At 47.0% G+C, this 20,933-nt stretch overlaps 2 protein-coding genes across 2 annotated transcripts in view; both read left to right on the top strand.

Annotated features, from left to right (window-relative positions):
• The window catches only part of LOC137616063 (OTU domain-containing protein 3-like), a 130,797-nt gene that overhangs the window by 8,341 nt on the left and 101,523 nt on the right, over positions 1-20,933 (top strand). The gene's annotated exons all lie outside the window — the stretch shown is intronic.
• LOC137615846 (octapeptide-repeat protein T2-like) lies at positions 11,102-11,674 on the top strand. The gene has a single exon (XM_068345535.1). The coding sequence runs from the start codon at positions 11,102-11,104 to the stop codon at positions 11,672-11,674; it is 573 nt and encodes a 190-aa protein (XP_068201636.1).

Here is a 20,933-nt window from a genome sequence, read left to right as displayed (position 1 = left end):
GCTATGCCTTGCATCAAGGGTTACCTCAGCATATTAACCTCTGTCTTTCGTAACCGAAATTTTGGCGTGTCAGGTAACAAGGACCTCTCAGATCTCATTAGATCTTTTGAGACAACCAAGAGGAAGGACAATCCAACCTCCTCGTGGAACCTAGATGTAGTCCTGGCCTTTTTAACCTCAAGTAGGTTTGTACAGTTGGACAAGTCATCTTGGAAGTATCCTATTAAGAAGACTTTTTCCCAATTTCATTGGCTTCAGTCAAAGAAGTAGGAGTGTTTAAAACCATCAGCAAGAAGATGGGTTTTAATGGAGACAATTCAATTTGCTCCCTTCAGCTAGGCTTTCTTTTCAAACACGAGACAGACAGCCTATGATGCTCAGTTAAAAAGCCCTCTTTCCCTTTATCAAAGAATACCCTGGCTTTTTTCATTAAGGATTTAAGGGTAACTCCAAGATTGTGAGTAGGAAGTTTTCCCTATCCTTAAGGTAAAACCACACGAGGTTAGAACTGTAGCAATTTCTATGACTTACAAACACGATAGGTCAATGAAGTCAATTTTGGAGCATACTTTCTGACGAAGTAAATCAATCTTCAGACTGCTATCTCAAAGATGTCCAGACCCAGTATGAGGATTACTATTCCTTGGGTCCGTACGTTACCTCCGTCTTCTTAGTTGGAGAAGGGTCTACTGCCTCTTCCCTATAACTTAATGTATACCCTTGCCTTTTTTTCTTGTACTTGTTCATAGATTGTTTGCGAGGGTTGTTGCAGCCTTCCGTCAGTTTCTGATGCAAGTCAAGTTAGTTTTAATGCGTTCACAGTTATCTGTGAAGCTTATTGCAGCCTTCCGTCAATCTGGGATGCAAATCAAATTAGTTTTGATATGGAGTAGGTGGTCAAAATCAGTATCCTTGGCTATGTCAGGTTTGCAAGGGTGGTGGTCTAGCCACTCTAAGGGTCGTGGACCTTGTGGCAGCCCCAAGCGACTTTTCAGCCCCCTGAGTGGATCGCTGAGTCTCTTAAGGAACGCAGGCGAAATGAGGCAGTATCATTGTGAAGCCAGCTTCCTTATCAAGTTGTAACGCCAGAATCAGTATCCTTGGCTATGCCAGGTTTGCAAAGATGGTGGTCTAGCCACTCTAAGGGTCGTGTACCTTGTGGCAGCCCCAAGAGACTTTTCAGTTCCCTGAGTGGATCACTGAGTCTCTTGAGGAATGCAGGCGATATGAGGCAGTATCATTTTAAAGCCAGCTTCCTTATCAAGTTAGAACGCCAGAATCAGTATCCTTGGCTTTGCCAGGTTTGCAAGGGTGGTGGTCTAGCCACGCTAAGGTCGACGACCTTGTGGCAACCCCAAGAGACTTTTACAGCCCACTGAGTGGATCGCTGAGTCTCTTAAGCAATGCAGGTGAAATGAAGCAGTATCATTGTAAAGCCAGCTTTCTTATCAGGTTAGAACCAGATTGTTAGTACTACTATTGTAGTTATTAATAATTATACGAATTCCCAAGGGGATGAGGTTTTCAACCCACCTCCAACTGTGTGAATCAGCTATATATATGTAACTACCAGGGAAGTTACATATTTAAAAATAGTATTTTTATTAAAAATTAATTTTTAAATATACTTACCTGGTAGTTAGATATATAAAAGGGCCCTCCCTCCTCCCCTCTGAAAACAGAGACATCGAATTTCTGAAGATGTTGAGAATGGTTCTAATAACCTACGAGTGATGGCGCTCATGTATGACCACCTACTGTCATGGCGGCGATCGCCACGAATTTGGAATTTCTGTCGTGCCGCGTCGAAATGCGGGATTTAAGCTATATATATATGTAACTACCAGGTAAGTATATTTAAAAATTTATTTTATAATAAAAATACCATACTTGTTGATTTGTGTTTTGTTCATTTCTGACCTTGAATATTGGGGAAAACCACCTGTTCATGAGTTTTACTATCCCTTTACGAAAACAATTCTGGGGGATCACAGGGAGAAACTGGTGTTTTGGTTTGGGAAATGTCAAAAACCAGTGATTGGCAGCAATAGTAATGATCAGAAATGGAAAATAAACACAAGGTAACCAGTTGGAAAATTATATGGATCATATGAGTGGTGGTTGAAAATTAAAGTTTCATAATTACTTATAATTCACATCCCTTAAGTGGTTTTTACTCTGCCGGGGCTCGCTTCGCTGGCAAATAAACATAATCTCACCGCTCCTCTGTTCTGGCAAGCTGTATATGGATGTGCTGCTGCACTGTCTCTTTGGATTGCTATTCAAGTACTGTATCATAATTACAGTATCTATAAGTTATATCACGTTCCTCAAATGAATTTTGTTCCGCCGTGGCGTGCTTCACTAGTTAATAAACATAATGTCACTGCTTCACTAATCTGGCAAGCAGTACATGGATGAGCTGCACACACCAATCATGTGGGTCATTATTTCTGGGATATTTTTTACCTTAAGATGAGCAATAATAATTCTATACTGAATGGAGAGTTGTTCCGTATCTGGAATACAAACCTACTCTATTTGTTTAGGGGTATTGCTCTCTGCGTAGCTGAAATGACAAGCCATTAAAATTTAGCGAGGGTTAACTACCCATACCGCTAGTTAGCAGGGGTAGGGGGGGTTAGCTTGCTACCGCTCCCACTCGCACACCAGTGATTTAGCTCACCTTTGCCTTTGGCTCTGATGGTGTACGGTCGTTGCCGTTCCTCATTCTTCGCTGTTATTTGGACTGCCATTAATTCATTTGTTCCGTAACTGGAATACAAACCACGCTATTTAATAGGGGTATTACTTTCGGTGTAGCTGAAATGACGAGCCATTCATCTTTAACGAGGGTTTACTACCCACACCGCTAGTTAGCTGGGGTAGGGGAGGGTAGCTTGCTACCCCGCCCCACACCTGTGCTTGAGCTCACTTTGCTCTCGGCTCGGATGGTGATCGGACGTGTCCGCTTTCATCCTCGCCATCATTTGGCAGCCATTTAATTGCTTTTGTCTCTTCTTTTTCCAGTTCTGTATATGTGAAGTTGGCCTCTGCGATCATGCCCACCTGCCCTGAGTTTCCTGACCGCCCCTGTGGAACATTCATGTCGGCGGTCGAGACTGAACATCACGCCCTTTGTCCTTCCTGTAGGGGCCAACTGTGTGATAGCAACAACAGGTGTAGCGAGTGTAGGGAGTGTTCTACCTCCCAGTGGGAGAGGTTTTCTCGACGACGGAAGAAGTCGAAACGGGATATTTCTCCTTCGAAGGTTTCTTTGAAAGGAGAAAAACCCAATGCCTCTTCTTCTGTTGCCCAAACCTCCTCCAAAGCTCCCACTCGGTCGGTCTCTTTCGAGAGACCGTCGTGTGGTAGCGTAGACCGATGTATTGTTTACCAATCTCGGGACTCGAGAGATGACGTTGCTTCCCCTAGCGAAGCAGCTCCACCTCTCCCCCCGAGGGAGGATATATCACTAACCTCCTTTTGTTCTGTAACTGGAATGCAAACCACGCTATTTAATAGGGATATTAGTTTCGGTGTAGCTGAAATGACGAGCCATTCATTTTTAACAAGGGTTTACTACCCACAATTTGCTACCCCCCCCTCTCACACTCTCGGCTCGGATGGTGGTCGGACGTGTCCGCTCTCATCCTCGCCGTCATTTGGCAGCCATTTAATTGCTTTTGTCTTTTCTTTTTTTTTTTAAGTTCTGTATATGTGAAGTTGGCCTCTGCGATCATGCGCACCTGCCCTGTGTTTCCCGACTGCCCCTCTGGAACATTCATGTCGGCGGTCGAGACTGATCCTCACGCCCTTTGTCCTTCTTGTAGGGGCCAACGGTGTGATAGCAACAACAGGTGTAGGGAGTGGTCTACCTCCCAGTGGGAGAGGTTTTCGCGACGACGGAAGAAATCCAAAAAGGATTTTTCTCCTTCAAAGGTTTCTTTGAAAGGAGAAAAACCCAAGGCCTTTTTTTCCGTTGCCCAAACCTCCTCCGAAGCTACCACTCGTTCGGTCTCTTTCGAAAGACCGTCGAGTGGTAGCGTAGACCGATGTACTGTTTACCAACCTCGGGGCTCGGGAGATGACGTTGCTTCCCCTAGCGAAGCAGCTCCACTCCACCCCCCCCCCCCGGGAGGATAACCTTATTTCAGCTTTGGTACTCCTTGAGGCTTACGGGTTCGCCCTCAGGTTTTGCTTAACTACATCCGATTGGGGCCGCTGTCAAGCAATTGCCGTCACCGTCAGAGGTTGATCTTCTGTCTCTTGTCGATGTTGTGGTGTCAGAGGTATCCAATGCGGTATCACCCCCATCACCTCTGCCTCTCCAAACTCTACGGTAGCTGACGGCTTAGTTTCTCCCGTTCCTGTTCAACCTACGGGGGAGAAACTAAGTCCATCGTCAGTCTCTCCTGCTAGTGTTTCTTCCCCTCTGGGGAGTTCACTTACAGAGACTCCTCTTCGGAGGACTGCAGAAGGTCAGCTTACTGATCCAACGGCCCCCAGAGGGCGCATTCGTCGGAAGGCTCACTTTACCTCTTTGGTTCAACATCTTCGATGCAGTTCACTGCAGAGGAGCCTCGTGACCAATACTCTATCACTGCTCCTGAACTAGTCCTGGACCTTTCTGCAGATCGTTCGCGATCTCCTTCAGTGGAAGGTCGTCCTTTTAAAGGACACGTCAACCTTCCATCCGACAGACCTGCCTACCTGCCGTCACCATTTCTACATGGGCCTAACAAGGCTTCACCTAAGCACGCTAAGGCGCGCCAACCACATACGTGCTACACGCCAACGAAACCTGACGAACGCTCCTTAGTAGCTCGTCAGTCCCCATCACTAAGCCCTAACACAGGGCATCAAGGGTGTACGCGCCAACACGCGCATACGCCCCAACAGGAGCATAGCTCCATCACGCGCTGTGTGTGCCCTCATGCGCATATGCGCCCACGTTCTCCTGCGCGCCGTGCGCCTACGCGCCAACATTCTCTTACGCGCCAGCGCCCAGCTGCGCTCCGTCAACCTCCTGCGCACCAGCGCTCTCCCGCGCGCCATCAGTCTCCTGCCCGCGCACATACGCGCCCAACATCCAACTCTCCTGAGCGCCAACGATCTACTGAACGTAGTGCTTTTGAGAAGTCAACAAAGCTGGCTTCTCCCACGTGCCAACCAGTACCATCGCGCCAGCGCTCACCTTCGCGTCAGCCTTCTCCCGCACGCATCCGCGAGGATACGCGCACGCTCACCCATCCTCTCCAAAGGATGCGCGTCAACATTCTCTCTCGCTCCCACGCGCCCCACATGATTCAACTGCGCGCCCGCACACTAGGGATCTTTCTCCTGCGCGCCCTATGGGTGGTATAGGTGCGCGCAAACTCTCCCGCGCGCCCGCGCACTCAACATAACAAATTTGGAAGTAATTTGTATTTTTCCTAAGATACAAACCTGAAGCTATTGATTAGGGTATTACTTTCAGCAACGCTGAAAACCAGCCAAGACAATTTTAGTGAGGGATAATTACCCCATCCGCTAGTTAGCGGGAGGGGGTTGGGGTAGACTACCTACCCCGCTCACTCACACCTGTCGGTTGAGTAACCACTTTTGCTTTCTGGCAGGACTTCTAGGGGGACAGGGTGGCGGGCCAATTTGTATAAATAGCTCCAGGTTTGTATGTTAGGAAAAATACAAATCATTTCCAAATTTGTTATTTATTCCGACACAGATACAAACCTTCGCTATTTATTAGGGTGACTTACTCTTAGGGTCTTCTCTATTTCGACCTGCGATCGATAGTAGAGGGACCCTACCCTCGCTAAAATCAAAATAGTTACGAGGTAACTCACTAATAGCAGCCTGCAGAAGCTTGTGTGAGAGACTCGTGGCTTGTCTTCACGTAGGAACTCGACGATTCTAAGACATATCCAATACCCTCCCTCAAGAGGTATTGGTGATGTAACAAAGTATTCATTCATACCCAGGATGCTCAAGGGAAATGATTCTTACCTGCAGAGGGGTGAGGTCAGCTATGCTTCGGTCTTGCGGAGCTATTTCTCCAGGGGGGGAGAAGGAGAAAGAAAGAAGTGAGCCAGACATTCTTTTCATTCACCTTAGACTAACCCGGATAACCTCAGCCCTCAACCCTCTGCTACTTGTCCATCAAGGAGCCTGAGGCATTAGATCACTTGTTGTGCGGCCACCACAGGACTAATGGGGAAGGTTTCCATGCTCCTGTGGGTTACGTCTTTCAGGTAGTGGTCTGTGAAGGTCCACTGACGCTTCCACTCGCCCGCTTGCAATACCTGTGCCACAGAAAAATTTTTCTTGAACGCCAGAGACGTAGCAATGCCTCTGACGTCATGAGCTCTGGGTCGGTTGGACAGAGGAGGATCTGGATATAGAGCGTATTCGATTACTTTCCTTATCCAGGAGGAAATGGTATTCCTCGTGACCCTCCTTTTAACCTTCCCCATGCGGACAAAAAGTGCTTGTACAAGGGGGCGAGCTTTTGCTGTTCTTTTCAAGTAACACCTCAGACTCCTCACTGGACATAGTAACATTTGGTCTGGATCTTCGGTTACAGAACGAAGACTCTCTATCCGAAATGGGCCGAACCTGGAGTCCGGCACACCCGGATTTTGAGTCTTAGCTACAAACTCAGGGACGAAGTTGAGGATTACTTCCCCCCATCTCCTAGAGTGGGAGACATCAGCAGATAGACCATGAAGTTCGCTGACTCTCTTGGCCGAAGCCAAAGCGAACAGAAACACTGTCTTCCACGTGAGGATGCGATCTGAGGCCTGGCGTAGTGGTTCATAGGGAAAGCCCTTCAGAAACCTGAGGACCCGAACCACGTTCCAAGGGGGAGGTCTTAGCTCTGCCTGGGGGCTAGTAAGCTCGTAACTGCATATGAGCAAAGAAAGTTCCAACAAGGAGGAAATATCGACTCCTTTCAGTCTAAATGCGAGACTCAAGGCTGAGCGGTAGCCTTTGACTGCTGAGACTGAGGAAAGCTTTTCTTCCCGAAGGTATACAAGAAACTCCGCTATAGTTGGAATAGAGGCATCGAGGGGAGAGATACCCCTTCCACGACACCAACCACAGAAAACTGACCACTTTGCTTGGTAGACTGCCTCTGTGGATCTCCTGAGGTGTCCAGCCATTCTTTTCGCAACCGGTTGCAAAAAGCCTCTCTGTGTGAGGACGTGCTGGATAGTCTCCAGTGAAGTTGAAGCGAGGCTACGGCTCTGTGAAAGATGTTGGCATGTGGTTGTTTGAGGAGGTTGTGTTGTGGAGGAAGCTCCCTCGGGATCTCCGTGAGGAGATGCAGAAGGTCCGGGAACCATTCTGCGCGATGCCATAGCGGAGCTATGAATAACTTTACCGGGACGGTCACACTTCTATATATCATAACACACAGCTTGCGTAGGCTGTGGACATTTCATAGCAAGGTTTCAGTGAGGCGCAGGGACCCCTTATTTTTTAGTACTATAGCTTGCGTAGGCTGCGGACCTTTCATAGCAAGGTTTCAGTGAGGTGCAGGGACCCCTTATTTTTTAGTACTATAGCTTGCGTAGGCTGCGGACCTTTCATAGCAAGGTTTCAGTGAGGCGCAGGGACCCCTTATTTTTTAGTACTATAGCTTGCATAGGCTGCGGACCTTTCATAGCAAGGTTTCAGTGAGGCGCAGGGACCCCTTATTTTTTAGTACTATAGCTTGCGTAGGCTGCGGACCTTTCATAGCAAAGTTGCAGTGAGGCGCAGGGACCCCTTATTTTTTAGTACTATCATACTAGTACTCAAAAATAAGGGGTCCCTGCGCCTCACTGAAACCTTACTATGAAAGGTCCGCAGCCTACGCAAGCTATAGTACTAAAAAATAAGGGGTCCCTGCGCCTCACTGAAACCTTGCTATGAAAGGTCCGCAGCCTATGCAAGCTATAGTACTGAAATATAAGGGGTCCCTGCGCCTCACTGAAACCTTGCTATGAAAGGTCCGCAGCCTACGCAAGCTGTGTGTCTAAGGCTAGGTTAGTTGTGGAACTTATGTTAGGTCACATCCCTATTTGTTTCCCTCGTGGAGTGTGGTTTGTTCCCGCATGTAATACAAACCCTTAACATTTAATAGCAGTATGACTACAGTACATCTTAGCTGGAATGGTCGTTAAGGTTGTAAGGAGGTAGTCATAGAGCAACCGTCACTTTGACTTCAGCCATGATGATGTACTGACATATGTACCTCCCTGCGTACTGCTTTGGTTGAGTAAAGCTTATTGATAAACATTACTTTAGGATAATTTAACTAGCCACATTGGCAACCCTGTTACCTTCTATTCTAGCCTCACGTTGGCAACACTGCTTGCTGAACTGGCTTTCCATTTGCGTTGATAATCAGTAAATACCGAGCGGTGGCATACTGTTGGTATATTGCATTTCCATTTTCCTTTTATCCCAGTGAGCCTTCATTCTTCAAGCGTTTGTTGGTTCTTGTGTAACACCAGTTACTGTGTTAGTGTTTCGTATGTGATATCCATGGGTGGATTTTCATTGATTTGTATAATTTTTTTGCAAGTCAGCTTAAAAAAAAGTTCTACATGGAACAATTCTGCAATCACCCTTCGATCCTGTCAGGAACTGACTATTTCTGTGGACCGGATAACTTGTAGGGAGTATGAACTGTGTTGATAATTAATATTATTATTAATACTTGCTAAGCTACAACCCTAGTTGAAAAAGCAGGAAGCTATAAGCCCAGGGGCTCCAACCGAGAAAATAACCCAGTGATGAAAGGAAACAAGGAAAAATAAAATATTCTGTGAACTGACAACCTTGAAATAAATATTTTCTATATAAACTATAAAAACTTAGCAAATCAAGTGAAAGAGAAATGAGAAAGAATAGTGTGCTCGAGTGTACCCTCAAGCAAGAGAACTATACCTCAAGACAGTGGGAGACCATGGTACAGAAGCTATGGCACTACACAAAGGTTTAAAGGTTTAAAGGTCACTCATGAATGGCAGAGGCAAGGGACAGTGACATTGCCCTAGCAATCAAGACAATGCCCTAGAGACTGACCATATATGATCAGCGCCCAAACCTCCTCTCCACCCAAGCTAGGACCAGGGAGGGCCAGGCAGTGGCTGCTGATGACTCAGCAGATAGACCTATAGGCTCCCCCAAACCCCCCAACCTTAGCTCACAAGGATGGTAAGGTTGCAGACACTAATGGCACTAACGAGTCTGAGCGGGACTCAAACCCCCGACTGGCAAACACCAGGCAGAGACGTTACCAATCAGGCCACAGCAACCTAGAGAACAATGTTTTGATTTTAGTGTGTCCTCCTAGAAGAGCTGCTTACCATAACTAAAGAGTCTCTTCTACTCTTACCAAGAGGAAAGTAGCCACTGACAATTACAGTGCAATGATTAACCCCTTGGGTGAAGAAGAATTGTTTGGTAATCTCAGTGTTGTGAGGTGTATGAGGACAAAGAAGAATCTGTAAAGAATAGGCCTGACTATTTGGTGTATGCGTAGGGAAAGGGAAAGTGAACCGTAACCAGAGAGAAGGATCCAATGAAGTACTGTCTGGCCAGTCAAAGGAGCCCATAACTCTATAGTTTTAGTATTTCAACAGGTGGCTGGTGCCCTGGCCAACCTACTACTACTACAAATTGCAAAGGTAAGGTGTTTATTTTGCTTCCTGTGATACTCGTGTCAAACTTGGCACTGTTTTATAGCAATGAGAGCTCTTGTTAAAAACTTGTTCTTACATTGCAAAGGGCTCATAAGGAAATTGTCTTTACTCAGTGTTGAATTCCTTGAAATTTGTATTTTTAAACATCTGACTTACCCGGTAGTTATATATTTAGCTTTAGTTCCTGACGTCCCGGCAGAATTTCAAAACTCACGGCAATCGCCGATTGGGTAGCCAGGTGTACCACCGGTGTGCCCTCCAGCCAGGTACCTGGAACCATTCCAGTGATTCCTCAGATCTTCCCTGCCGCCACGCCAGCGATATCGTTGGATATTTCACTCATTGTTAACCTAAATTTTTGCAGTTATCTTGATGTACTACTAATTGGGTATTGGGTTTCGCTTGTTTGGATTTGCTTTTGGATTTTTTTGAACCTATATTGAATTTTGTTATTTTGACTGTTGCTCATCTGATCTCTCTACTAAAATATTCAAAATGTCTGACCCTTCTTCTGCTTATAGAAAGTGTGTGAAAGGTTGTAAGACCCGGCTTGCTAAAGCCTCTATTGATCCCCACTCCATTTGTGTAAAATGTATGGGTAAAGTGTGTGAGTTGGGGGATCGGTGTGATGAATGTATTTTGTTGTCTGGAAGTGAGTGGTTAGAATTTGACCGCTACACTAAGAGAGATAGAATTAGACGAAGTTCTTCTTGTTCCTCTAGAGATTATTCCTCTTCCCGTGTCAATGAACCTAATCCTTCCCCTGTAATGGTAGTTACAGATCCCACTACTGTTACTGCTGAGGAACCAACTCTAAGGGACATGATGGTTGCTATTCAAGCCCTGGGCGTTAGAGTTGAATCACTTGCTGCGGACAGAAACCAGTTAATGTCCGATGTTAATCAATTAAAAAGTGCCAGTGTCAGTGCGAAAAGTGCAGTTAATTTGTTTAGTGCAGTGGAGGGTGCGTCTGCTCAGACCTGTCATTCACCTAGCCTTAGACCTCTTCCACGCTCCCCAACTCATGGTAGAAGGAATGTCGATCAGCGAAAGGAAACGAGAGGCGTTAACGCCCGAGCAGACGTCCCCTCGAGCGTACCTGTTGACGCTTCACGGGACGCTCGCCCTCACCGCGGGAAAGGTGAGGTGAAAGTGTTTACTTTATCTTCGGATGACACAGTGCCCAGTCGGGGCTGGCGCAAGCTTCCAGACCTCTGAAGAGGAAGATGGACGGGGTCGACCAGCGTCGTGCCATGTCGCCGCAAGCTCCTGGTTGTAGTCATTGGAGCAGTCCGGAGCATTTTCCTTCTTCCGAAGAAGGCTCTCCTGCTAAGTGTTCTGTAAGGATGTCAGATTCTGCCAAGCGTCCAGCCTAGCCTGTTGCAGAACAATTTCCTGAGTCTGGCATGACCTCGGTTCATGCTCCGCTGCCACCTTCAGATTGGTTGTCGTCCTCTGGACGCTCTGCGCATTCCGTGAGCGACGGAGAAAGCGAGCTTGTGGTAGAAGTAACCTCTCCTGTTTTGCCACAACAAGTTGACCCTAATTTTAGTATGCTGCAAGATATGCAGCAGAAACTCTCTTCTCTCATGCAAGCATATCAGCCTGCGGACAACAAGAGAGTGGCTCGCCAAGACCCCGAGCGTCAGGAAGCTTCGCACCTTTACACCAAGCGTCGGAAGGCGGTTAGTCAAGAGGCTCTTGACGACGGACAGCTTTCCAAGCGTCAAGCAATCAAACACGACACCGAACGACGTTATAAAGTTCCTTCTGTTGAACGTCGAGAGACTGATCTGCATGACACCGAACGTCAAGCAACCAGACGTGACGCAGAGCGTCAATCAGCCAGACATGACGCCGAGCGTCAAGCAAGACGTGACATCGAGCGGCAAGCAACTAGACGTGACGCCGCGCGTCAAGCAGGACGTGACGCAGAGCGTCAAGTAGAATGTGACGCCGAGCGTCGAGCAGATGCCTAACGTCAAGCACTCAGACGTGATGCCAAGCATAAGAGCCTCGTACAGTACGTCGTGATGACGCTAGTCGAACCGAGCGTCGAGATCGCGGGCGACTTAGTTCCGATTGTAATGATCGTGAGCTTCTTGTTTCTGAGCGTCGAGCGTTGGATCAACGTGACGCGATACGTGATGATCCTGCACCTCTTGACGACAAAAGTCAGGCCTGTAAGAAGTTGCCTAAGGATATTCAAGACGTCTCTACTTCAGTTAGAGCTTTATCGGAGGAAGGGATTGGTGATCACCTTTCCCCTACTGAGCTGTTAGAGGAATTCTCGGAAGGAGAAGAGCCTAAGACCCTTCATCCTTCGGTTGACCGTAAGAAACTCAGAGTTTTTACGGACGAGTTTCCAGATTATTTTGTGCCTGTTCCGCGTTCACCTCCTTCAGAGTTTACCCTAGGGAAGGCAGCGAAGGAGTCTCTTTTCACTAAGATGGTTCTTTCTCGATCGTCGAAGAGAGCTTTAAGGATGTTAGGAGACTGGATGCAGTCCAAAAAAGACCAGGGTAAGACGGTTTTCTCTTTTCCTCCGGCTAGAGTAGCCTCCAGGTCTAGCGTGTGGTATGAGACGGGAGAAGTTCTCGGCTTGGGAGTTAATGCCTCTGCCTAAGGAGACTTTTCAAGTCTGGTAGACTCTCCTCGTCGGACGGCCATGAGAACGACCAAAATTCTCTGGTCAACTTCAGAACTCAATCATCTTCTCAAAGGCGTCTTCAGAGCCTTCGAGGTTTTTAATTTCCTGGATTGGACTCTGGGGGCCTTGGGGAAGAAGGTTTGGACCTTAAAGGATGTTGACACTGATAGTATCATCCACATCATATCATGTATGGGTAAAGCCGTTAGAGACGGTTCTAATGAGTTGGCAGCCCTATTCTCGGCGGGGGCTCTTAAGAAAAGAGCACAACTGTGTTCTTTTCTGTCCATGGGGGTTACACCCTTTCAGAAGTCTGAGTTGCTGTACGCACCTCTTTCTCCCTCCCTTTTTCCTCAGGAGCTGGTCAGAGAGGTTGCTTCCGCTTTAACCCAGAAGGCCACACAAGATTTGGTTTCAAAGACAGCAAGGAAGGTCCTACCTACTTCCTTCACTAGCCGCAAGCCGAAAGAAGGAGCTCCATTCCCTCAGTTTTCGCAGCCTTTTCGAGGGAAGTCTTTCAGTAGGGGTAGTTCCAGACCCAAGGGAAGGAGAGCAAGGAGAAGAGGATCCAGACCTGGGCGAAGCAGAATCTGACTGCTTTCGCCTTCAGACAGCAGTAGGAGCCAGACTGAACAACTTCTGGCGAGCTTGGGAGAAGAGGGGAGCAGACCCTTGGTCCGTTCTTTTACTGAAGGAGGGATACAAAATTCCTTTCATAAGGAAACCTCCTTTAGTGTTAGCTCCGATAGATCTCTAGATACAGAGAGGAGTCAGAGAGGCAGGTTATACAACTTCAAATGTCTCTCTTGTTGGAGAAGGAGGCAGTAGAGAGGGTGCGAGACTTGCGGTCACCAGGGTTCTACAACCGCTTATTCCTGGTTCCCAAGAACTCGCGGGGGATGGAGACCAGTCCTGGACGTAAGTGCCCTCAACGCCTTCGTTCAGAAGACAAAGTTCTCCATGGAGACATCAAAGTGTGTCCTAGCAGCAGTAAGAAAGGGCGACTGGATGGTCTCTTTAGACCTCCAGGACGCTTACATCCATATCCCCATTCATCCGAGTTTCAAGCATTACTTGAGGTTCGTTTACAAGAAGGAAGTCTTCCAGTTTCGGGCCTTGTGTTTCAGCGTCAGCACCGCTCCTCTAATATTCACGAAGCTTATGCTAAATGTTGCAAGCATACTGCACTCAAGAGGTATCAGAGCCTCCCTGTTTCTGGACGACTGGCTACTCAGAGCTCATTCCACAATCGCTGCCTGGAGGATCTACAAATGACATTGAGGTTATCAGAAGAACTGGGTCTTCGTATAAACAGAGAAAAGTCCCAACTGACACCATCTCAGAAGATCCTTTATTTGGGGATGGAGATTGAGAGTCTAGTTTTTCAGGCCTTTCCGTCACCCTCAAGGACGGAACAAGCCCTCCTGAAACTTCATACCTTTCTAAAGAAACGGAAGTGTTCTGTGAGAGAGTGGATGAGTCTGCTGGGAACCCTCTCCTCGTTGGAGCAGTTTGTTTCCCTGGGAAGGCTGAATCTTCGTCCTCTTCAGTTCCACCTCAATCGTCATTGGGACAAGGAAAAGGATCTAGAGACGAAATGCATCCCCCTTACGGAATCTGTAAGAAGTTGCCTCCAGTGGTGGAATGATCCGGGCAAACTTCAAGAAGGTCTCTCACTGGAACAGAGGAGCCCAGACCTTGTGTTGTGTTCCGACGCCTTGGACTCGGGGTGGGGAGCAACACTGGGCAAGTTGGAGATCTTGGGTCTGTGGACAAAAGATCAGGAGAGCCTCCACATCAACCAGAAGGAGCTATTAGCAGTCCTGTTGCCCCTCAAAGGTTTCGAAGGGTCAGTATTGAACAGAGTGGTGCAGGTCAACGCCGACAACACTACAGCATTGGCCTACATAGCCAAACAAGGCGGAACTCACTCGAGGTCCCTTTACGAGACTGCGAAGGTTCTTCTCATTTGGGCAAAAGAGAGGAATGTAACCCTTTTAACAAGGTTCATTCAGGGGGAAAAGAACATGATGGCAGACAGCCTCAGCAGGAGAGATCAAGTTCTGTCCACAGATTGGACATTTCATCAAGAGGTCTGCAAGAACCTATGGCGGATTTGGGGTCGTCCGTCCATAGACCTGTTCGCAACCTCGAAAACGAAGAGACTAGAAACATACTGCTCCCCAGTGCCAGATCTCGAAGCGGTCCACATAGATGCTTTCCTTCTAGATTGGTCCCACCTGGACGTGTACGCGTTCCCTCCATTCAAAGTTCTGTACAGTGTTGCAAAAGTTTGTGTCTCACGTGGGAACCAGATTGACTTGGTGGCTCCCTTTTGGCCCTCAAGAGAGTGGTTTACAGAGGTACTAGAATGGATGGTGGACACCCCGAGAAGCCATCCATTAAGAGTAGATCTACTCAACCACACTTGGAAAGATACCATCAAAACCTCCAAGCTCTACATCTAACTGCCTTCAGACTATTGAAAAACTCACAAGAGCTAGAGGATTTTTGAAGGAGGCAGCTAGGGCTATCGCAAGAGCAAGGAGGACTTCTACCATCAATGTTTACCAGTCCAAGTGGGAGGCTTTTAGGGAATGGTGCAGTCAACTCTGTTTCCTCATCCAGTACCTCTTTGACTCAGATTGCTGACTTCCTGTTAGACCTTAGAAGAAAATGCAAGTTTTCTTCTTCTACCATCAAGGGATACAGGAGCATGTTAGCGGCCATCTTCAGGCACAGGAACTTGGAATCTAGTAATAAAGACCTACAGGAGTTCTCAAATCCTTTGAGACATCTAAGGAGCGACACCAGGAATCACCGGCCTGGAATCTGGATGTAGTCCTGAAGTTCCTCATGGGTGACAGGTTTGAGCCCTTGCACTCAGCTTCTTTTAAGGATCTCACTATGAAGACACTATTCTTAGCTAGTCTGGCGACAGCTAAAAGGGTCAGTGAGATTCATGCTTTTAGTAAGAACATTGGCTTCAGAAACAACAAAGCTATCTGGTCCTTGCAACGAGGATTCCTTGCCAAGAACAAACGCCCTTCTCACCCCTGGCCCAAGTCTTTCGAGATTCCGAACTTTTCGGAAGGGGTTGGTGAGGAATTGGAGAAGGTCCTGTGCCCAGTAAGAGCACTGAAGTTCTACCTGGACAGAACGAAAGAGTTACGAGGCAAGTCGGAAGCTCTTTGGTGCTCGGTCAAGAAGCCCTCATTACACAAGTCAAAGAACGCCCTATCATTTTTTATCAGGCTCTTAATAAGAGAGGCTCATTCACATTGCAGTGAGGCAGACCTCAAACTGTTGAAAGTCAAGACGCATGAAGTTAGAGCTGTAGCAACTTCTGTAGCCTTATAGCAGAATCGATCTTTGCAGATCATTATGGACACAACCTTTTGGAGGAGTAAATTTGTGTTCGCCTCACATTATTTGAAACATGTCCAGGGCCTTTATGAGGACTGCTACACTCTGGGACCATTCGTAGCAGCGAGTGCAGTAGTGGGGGAAGGATCTACCACTACATTCCCTTAACCTAGTACCCTTTTCTTCTCTTGGAACTTTTGTATTTTTATGGTTGTTTGTGGAGATTGGTCGACAGTCTTCCACAATCATTGATTTTAGTCAGGTGGTCAGTTTTGTTCCTTGAGAGTGCCCGGAACAAGGGTATTAGATGAGGTCCTGTCACATAGAGGTATTTACACCGGTTTGACAGCTCCTAGAGGTCTTCAGCCCCTTGGGTGGATCACTGGATCTCGTAAGGAAAGCGGACATAATGAGGCAGGAATTCATTGAAGTCAGCTTCCTTATCAGGTACGAACCCTTAAGCTTGTTTATTAACTCTTAAGTAAAATTCCAACAATGTAGGTGGTCTCTGACCCCCCACCAAGGGTATCAATCAGCTATATATATAACTACCGGGTAAGTCAGATGTTTAAAAATGATATTTTCATAATAAAATAAATTTTTGAACATACTTACCCGGTAGTTATATATAATTTAATTCCCCCCCTCCTCCCCTCTAGAGACCTATGGGCATGGAAGATCTGAGAAATCACTGGAATGGTTCCAGTTGGATCCTCTGTCATGCGTTGACGTTATGGTGTCTGAGACGTCTTCTGTGGCCGCTGCACCTTCAGACTCTCCAGCTGTTGCTGCCGACTGTGTTTCCCCCATTCCTATTCATCCTTCGAGGGGGAAACTAAGCTCTTTGTCTGTCTCTCCTGCGAGTGTTTCTCCTCCTCGTAGGAGTTCACTCATAGAGACACCTCTGCGGAGGACTGCTGCTTCTAAAGGTCGCCTTAGAGATGGCCCAGTCTTTACCGCTTCCTTTCGTTTAACAAAGGAAGTATTATGAGATTGGGGGGAACCGCATGCCACCATGTCCCCCAATTTTTCGGTGGAATCTCTGACGAAGGGTCTTCTGTCTCAATCCTTCTCAGTTTTGAGAGCTTCCCTCTCGGCAGTTGAGCTCCACAACATAGAGAGGGGTGTGAAGTACGCCTTGCAGGCTGCTTTGCGGCTCGACTTATGGTTGGGGTCCTTGGGCTACATGGTGCGCTCCCATGATCTCTCAAAGGAGTCCGCTAGGGAGTCCTTGGAGTCTTTCCTTTTGTTTGGTACCCGAAATGATGAATTTTTGTCGCACCATGTTGTCAACTTGTGTGCGAATGCTATACTGTACTCAAGAGAAAGGATATCATCATAGGGAAATTTTATAAACAAGTTCCGAAGGAGGAAGTCTCACGTTTGAGGAGTTCCACCCTTGAGGGTTCATCTCTCTCTGTTCCTGAAGAGATCGAGAGAGCTACTGAGTGATGGAGGAAATCGTCGAACGATTCTCTTCACCAGAGGGCCATGACATCAAGGCCCTATGGAAGACTATCCCAGTCTTCACGTGGTCAACTGGCTACCTCTAATCCCTCAACTTCCAGGTCCTCAGGACCTCCTAAGGTGTCCAAACATCCCTTTCAGTCCAAAGGCCAGAAGGGGAACAAGTCCTTTAGAGGAAAGAAGTGAAGGGCAATGGCCAAGTTGGTCACTCCTGCTAAGAATGGCAATCCTCACCACCTACCACCCGTGGGAGGATGCCTGCAGTGTTTCTGGCAGAGGTGGCAGCATCACGGGGCACATCCCTGGATGGTCGAAGTGGTTGCCATAAGGTATTGCGTCCCGTTCATTCATTCTCTCCCTCCTCTGACTCGGGATCCAGTACACTTAAGCTTCTATGCGAAGGGATCCGCAAAGGAGCTGGTCCTCAGGGTCAAAGTCTAGATCATGCTGAAGAAGGGCGCTCACCAAGAGGTTGTGGATGGGTCTCCAGGCTTTTACAGTCAAATATTTCTAGTGAAAATGGCGACTGGATGCTGGAGACCAGTCATTGATCTCTCTCTCTCCTGAACAAGTTTGTTCAACCGACTCGGTTCAGGATGGAGACAGCAGACACGGTCATCCTGTTGGTTCGACCAAGGGACTTATGTGCACACTGGATCTCAAGGATTCATACTTCCAGATCCCAATCCATCCATCTTCAAAGAAGTATCTCAGATTCATACACGAGGACAGAATATACCAGTTCAAGGTTCTCTGCTTCAGTCTCGCAATAGTACCTCGGGTCTTTACCAGAAGCCCTAGTGTCATCTTGGACTCACAGGAATGGCATTCGTCTCCTCAGATATCTAGGTGATTGGCTGGTTCTGGCTGACTCGGAGATGACCCTTCTTCGTCACCGAAACATGCTTCTAAAGTTTCGTCAGGATCTGAGGGTCTTGATAAATCTCGAAAAGTCATCACTGCTTACTTCGCGGAGACTGGTATACCTTGGTATGATAATAGACTCCGTCCAACAGAAAGTCTTCCCATCAGACGAAAGAGTACACAGGCTGAGAGAAGTGTCATCATCCTTCCTCAGATGAGAAGATCTACCAGCCCATTGTTGGTCGAGTCTGATAGGTTACCTAACCTCACTCTCCGTCTCGTTCCAAGCAGAGGCCTCAGGATAAGATCCCTACAGTGGCAGCTAAAGTCTGTGTGGAACCAACACTCGGATCTGCCAGACACTCGAGTTCCAATTACTCAGGAACAAGTGACTGATCTGCTTAGGTGGGTGGCAAACAAAAATCTTCGCAGAGGTCAAGATCTTCTCGTCTCTCCTCCGCACGTGATGCTCTTCACAGTTTACAGATGCATCACATGATCTCCGGCCTTTGGGCAGGGTCAGAAAGGTACCAGAGATGAGAGCAGCATACCTAGCTCTTCATCAGTTCCAACAGTTGCTGGCAGGCCACTCGATGGTGTTGATAAGTGACATCACAGTGATGGCTTACTTAAACAAAGAAGACGGTACCTTTTTGCAGCCTCTGTGCCATCTTGCAGTAGAGATTCTCAGATGGTCAGAAGAACATTCGGTGTCCCTATCAGCTCGCTTCCTACCGGGCAAGAGGAATGTGCTCGTGGAAAATCTGAGCAGAGCGACTCGGATGGTTGGCTCCGAATGGTCTTTGAATCCTCTGGTAGCCAACAGAGTCCTGACTTTGGGGGGTTTCCCAACTGTAGACCTGTTCTTAACATCTCTGAACAGCAACCTTCCGCTGTACTGTTCTCCAGTGCCGGACCCTCAGGCTCTATGGCAGGGTGCATTTCAACAATGGTGGGACAACATAGACGTATATGCCTTTCCTCCGTTATGTCTGACAAGAAGATTGCTCAACAAGACCAGAGCATCCAAAAATCTAATGATGACCCTTGTAGCTCCACTATGGCATCATGCAGAGTGGTTCCCGGACCTCCTGCAACTTGTAGTAGATCTACCGAGAGAACTCCCTCCACGATCAGATCTACTTAAACAGCCAGACACAAAAGTCTTCCACAAAACAGTGCAATTGCTTTGACTTCATACCTGGAGATTATCCAGTGTCTCCTCTCTCAGAAGGGCTATTCATGACAAGTTGCTGAGAGAATGTCCAGATACGCAACTAAGTTCTCAACCTCAGTGTACCAGGCAAAATGGACAATCTTCTGTGGTTGGTGTCGTGGAAGGAATATCTCTCCTCTCGATGCCTCTATTCCAGTAATAGCGGAGTTCTTTGTATACCTTCAGGAGGTAAAGCTCCTTCCAGTCTTGGTGGTGAAAGGCTATCGCTCAGTCTTGAGCCTCTCCTTTAATCTGAAAGAAGTGGATATTTCCTCTTTGTTGGAGCTTTCTTTACTTATACAGAGTTATGAGATCATTTGCTCTCGGTCAGAGATCCGTCGTCCTCCCTGGAACGCGGTTCGCATTTTGAGGTCCTTTAAAGGACCTCCCTACGATCCATTATGTCATGCAACTGACCGAAACCTCACTTTAAAGACAGCGTTCCTGCTCACTTTAGTCTCGGCAAAGAGAGTTGGTGAACTTCATGGCCTCTCATATGACAGCGCCCATTCAAGGGGATGGGGGGAAGTGACACTCCGCTTCGTCCCTGAGTTCATTGCCAAGACTCAAAATCCCGGGGGTACTGGACATTAGATTCAGGCCTTTTCATATTATGAGTTTACGTTCTGGAACCAATAGTCCAGATCAATTGTTACTGTGCCCAGTGAGGAGTTTAAGATATCTTGAATGCACTGCAGCAACACAGCCCAGACTAACATCACTTTTTGTTAGCTCTGGAAGGGTTAAGAGGAGGATCACTAAGAACACTATTTCATCCCAGATAAGCCAAGTGATTGAAAAAGCTCTAGTCTCGGATACGGTAATTGTTTACAACACCACGCTCTCCATTTACTCCAGTATAATGCATTCCTGCAGTTCACATCTTCTTGCACAGTAATTAGGTGGTTATTTAAATTCTGGGAAAGCAATAATTAGCAAGATATGTTGAAGAGGGGGGAAGGGGTTATATAAAGAAAATAGCTCAGTTTCCTCACTAAACGACTTGGGACTGACATGTCAACATAATCAACCAAACAGAATTTGTGATGCCAGCGTACATAAACAAGTATGTGATGCCAGCGTACATTTGATGTACGTACTGTATATTCAAAATATACTTAATCAAAAAGTGAGTGATTACTCAAAAGTGTCACTATTTGTAAATTGCATATTTTATGGACAGTTTTGAGTAATTAATCCATGCTCGAGTGCTTGGACGAGGATTAAAACTGGTAGACGAGAATGACCATGAATGGGAGGTAAATCAGTTGTTGTTTGCGGATGATACTGTGCTGGTTGCAGACACAGAAGAGAAGCTTGGCCGATTAGTGACAGAATTTGGAAGAGTGTGTGAGAGAAGGAAGTTGAGAGTTAATGTGGGTAAGAGTAAGGTTATGAGATGTACGAGAAGGGAAGGTGGTGCAAGGTTGAATGTCATGTTGAATGGAGAGTTACTTGAGGAGGTGGATCAGTTTAAGTACTTGGGGTCTGTTGTTGCAGCAAATGGTGGAGTGGAAGCAGATGTACGTCAGAGAGTGAATGAAGGTTGCAAAGTGTTGGGGGCAGTTAAGGGAGTAGTAAAAAATAGAGGGTTGGGCATGAATATAAAGAGAGTTCTATATGAGAAAGTGATTGTACCAACTGTGATGTATGGATCGGAGTTGTGGGGAATGAA

The sequence above is a fragment of the Palaemon carinicauda genome, chromosome 22 (genome assembly GCF_036898095.1).
Source record: "Palaemon carinicauda isolate YSFRI2023 chromosome 22, ASM3689809v2, whole genome shotgun sequence".
Classification (NCBI taxonomy): Eukaryota; Metazoa; Arthropoda; class Malacostraca; order Decapoda; family Palaemonidae; genus Palaemon; species Palaemon carinicauda.
Note: the sequence above shows the minus strand (reverse complement) of the source record. Positions and strands in the feature narration are given on the sequence as shown.